The 3,307-nt window shown below is 58.3% G+C and overlaps 2 protein-coding genes across 2 annotated transcripts, besides 2 other annotated features; both read right to left on the bottom strand.

The window, feature by feature from the left end:
* Positions 1–2: 2 nt before the first annotated feature.
* Positions 3–56: a mobile genetic element.
* A 258-nt stretch (positions 57–314) lies between these two features.
* Positions 315–1,103, bottom strand: Tco025E_09639 (trans-sialidase; the record flags this gene model as incomplete). The annotated part of the gene is made up of 1 exon (XM_029376450.1): positions 315–1,103. One exon carries the CDS (start codon positions 1,101–1,103, stop codon positions 315–317), a length of 789 nt encoding a protein of 262 aa, XP_029223441.1.
* A 624-nt stretch (positions 1,104–1,727) lies between these two features.
* Positions 1,728–1,756: a sequence feature (A-rich).
* A 130-nt stretch (positions 1,757–1,886) lies between these two features.
* Positions 1,887–3,047, bottom strand: Tco025E_09640 (mucin-like glycoprotein; the record flags this gene model as incomplete). Its single annotated transcript, XM_029376451.1, has 1 exon — positions 1,887–3,047. The coding sequence occupies one exon, from the start codon at positions 3,045–3,047 to the stop codon at positions 1,887–1,889; it is 1,161 nt and encodes a 386-aa protein (XP_029223442.1).
* Between the last annotated feature and the right edge of the window lie 260 nt (positions 3,048–3,307).

Consider the following 3,307-nt stretch of genomic DNA (forward strand, 5'->3'; position numbering starts at 1 on the left):
CGTAACCGAGAGTACTGGACCCTGGCACCACGGTGAGGTGGTCGGTTACGCCAGGGCACGCGGGAATAGTCGGTCAACCAAAGGCGAGCCTTTGCACCGCCTTCCTCCTCTTCCGCCAAATACACCGGCATCGTGAGGAGCATCACCTTTTTTTTCCTCGGAGGTTGCCGCGAGGAAGCCGCCCTGCACGCCGTCCCCTCCTTGACGGTTCAGTGAGGTGCCCCACACGCGGGTAATTGGCTCGCCTGTCATGTACCAAGCTGTAACGGCCCCGGAGGACGGATAGACGTCGTAGGAGCCTCGCTCACAGAGAGTCATCGCGAGGAGTTTCTCTTCGCCCCCCCACTCCACGATGGACGGGTCTCTGCAGCCCGCACCGGTCGTCTCCTGCGAAAGCGTCCATTTATTGTCTGACTGCCTGAGGCGCATGGACAACATAGCGCTCTTTTCTCCTTGTTGATTCCCTGCATGGGGAACACAAGCGTGCAGTCCTTCAGCACATGGCCCGAGCCTCCGCCGCCGACCAACTGCGTCAGGGAGGCAAGGCTTCCCACGGATTCAGGCTGCACCGCATGGGTCTCACTCCATTCGATTTTCTTCGTTTCATCGTCGCCACTCACAGTTTCCTTCACCAGGAAAAGATTCCAGCCAGTTTTGCCGGAAACTTGACTTGCAGACGATGCACGGCTGTAGTTTCCCAGCAGCATGTAGACATCTTTGCCGCGCACAACTGTTGTTGGCCGCATGATGTCCATTGCCTTCTTCACAGCCGCGGCACCTCCCTCCACGAGTTGTGTGTAAAGGAGACTTGTGTCCGCCGCCGCCATCTCCATCGCAGCACCCTCCGCGGTTTCCTTGAGGTGCTTCAACGCAACGCCAGTTAAGCAGTCGGCCTCGCCGTCTTGCTTCGTGCAGTGGGCCTCGGCAACGGCAAAAACATCGTCCCCCACCGCAAAAAGGCTGGGGACTCGGAGGGAATTGACTGATTGAGCAGCGGCCCCAACGCCTTCCCATGCAGCACCAGGAATATCCGTCGTCCCTGCAAGCGGATCCTTGGCATTCTCCTGATTAGCGGCTGCAGCGCCACTGTTGCAGCAGCACATCAACAGCACGCAAAGAGAGAGCAGCAGCACCGCAGAGGAAAACAAATGTCAGGGCATGCTGGGCCGTTGCCGCTCACTCCTTCCTCCCTCCTTGCGGTGAATCCGCCCAGGCCGAGACAGTTGTGTGTGTGTGCCACTGCGGAGCCTTCACAGCGCACAGCGGCAACAAGCAGCGTTTGGTCTCGCTTTTCCTTCTGCGTGTATGTGTGGGAGGAGTAAATGAGAGAAGAAAAAAGGCAAAACAGAGAATTGTCGACACACCGGCAGAAGAGGGATTTAGGCAAGGCGCGACCCCACACGGTGGCGGCCGTGGCGCTGGGGCCGCAGAACAAAAGTAAAAAAACGAGAAGGGAGGTGAATAATCCCCACAGGGCCCCAAAAGAAAAGGAAAAATAAATTACTTCAGCAGGTTTCGTTTCTTTACCTCACTTGTCCAGCAGCACAAGAGGACGGTGAGAGTGTGTGTGTGTGTATTTTAGTACCTGCAGAAATACAAAACGAAAAAGAACCATCGCCCAAGTTGCGTGAGCCCACGCATCAAGTTTGCACCTCACGGAGGCAGCAGACAAACAGAGTGGGAAAAAGAGTGCGCTACCCATGGGAACGTGCATGGAGAGGCGAAGCAAAAAAAAGAAAAAAATGAGAAAAGAAAATATCCCTCAGAGCACAGAAGAGAGAGAGAGAGTCAGGGATTGATCCACAGGGAAGACAAGCAAACTGAGCACACAAAGAATACGCGTCGTCCCCGCCAGGGTGTGTGGGTTCGCGGTTGCCCCTTACCACCTACCCAGCAGCACAGGCAAGGGCAGCCATGAGCAGCAGCAGCGGAGATGCACGCACAAGCGGAGTGGAGGTGGCACTGCGGTCCGCAGCATTTGTCACGGCTTTCTGAGTGGCGCCGCTGGTGGTGGCGGCTTCATGCGCCGAAGCCTGCGTGGCGCCGGCAGTGGACTGCGCGGAGTCTGTCGAGTCGCCGCCGTGCTCAGTCGTCGTTGGACGTTCCGCACCGCCTTCTGCTTCTTCACTGCCTTCCGCTGCATTCGTTTGCCCCGTAGCACCGCCAACGCGGCCTTCCGCCAACTCACCTCCCGCCTGTGGCTGTGCACTCGGTTTGGGTGGAACGCCGCTGGCGCCCACACTTTCAGCCGTCTGCGGTGTACTCTCAACGCCGTGTGCCTGCCGCCCACCGGCAGCCCCCGGGGCCGCTGCGGCTGCAGGTGCAGTGCCAGCCGACTGAGGCGCAGACTCTGCAGGCTCCTGCACCGTGAGGCCTGCGGCGTGGTCGGGCCCAGCACCTGCCGCAACTTTTCCTGCGCTGCGCTGTTCTCCCTCCTGCGGCTTCTGCGCACTTTGCGCTCCAACTGCTTCGTCTTCCCGCCGTGCCTCAGGTCCTTCCGGTAGGCTGAACGGCGCAGATGCTGGTGTTTCGACGGCAGTGGTTTTTTCATCGGAGCAACCATTGCCCGCTATATTTCCAGCCGCCGACGCACAAACGCCTGTTGTGTTGAAGAAGGAGAAGTCAGCACCAGCATTTTTTGCAGTCAGTGACTTATTGTAAAGTTCGCTTTTCCCGTACGCCGCAACTTTCATCCTGAATGCAACAGCGTCAATTTCGGCAGCAGCACACGTCTGGGTGCAGCTCGAACAGCCGTACAGCCATGCAGCGCTGTCGCACAGCCATGCAACGTCATCTTTCGATTTGCTTGCATCGGTCGCACAGATTTTCCAGCCTTCTTCCCCAGGGAACCGCCAACGCAACTTCCCCTCGGACGACTTACACGCCACGTCCACCGGCAAAAATATTTTTCCCCCAACATCAGGCGGAGGGTTATCTGACGCTTCAACCGCTCCTTCAGCATTCGCCCCGCAGACAAACGAGCAGCCGCAGAGCAGCGCGAGGAGCGCCAGGGCGCACACCGCACGGTGCCGCAGCGTCATTGCCATCCGTAAAAACAGTGGTGGTGGTGGTTAAAAGAGCCGCAGCAGAGCCAGTGGGCTGCGAGGCAGCGAAGAAGAAGAAACAGAGAGAGAAATGGGGAGCGCGGTGGGGTACGGCGCAGAGAGCGAGAGCAGGGAGAGGGAAGGAAGAAAAAGGCGGCAGCCCACTAAGTTCACGCAGCAGCGCCCTGCAGCCGCGACGAAAAATGAATTTATTCCGTCCCGCCCACGCAGATGTCTTTGATGGTGCCAGGGCATTTAGAAGG

The sequence above is a fragment of the Trypanosoma conorhini genome (genome assembly GCF_003719485.1).
Source record: "Trypanosoma conorhini strain 025E chromosome Unknown Tco_14.4_contig_01206, whole genome shotgun sequence".
NCBI lineage: Eukaryota > Euglenozoa > Kinetoplastea > Trypanosomatida > Trypanosomatidae > Trypanosoma > Trypanosoma conorhini.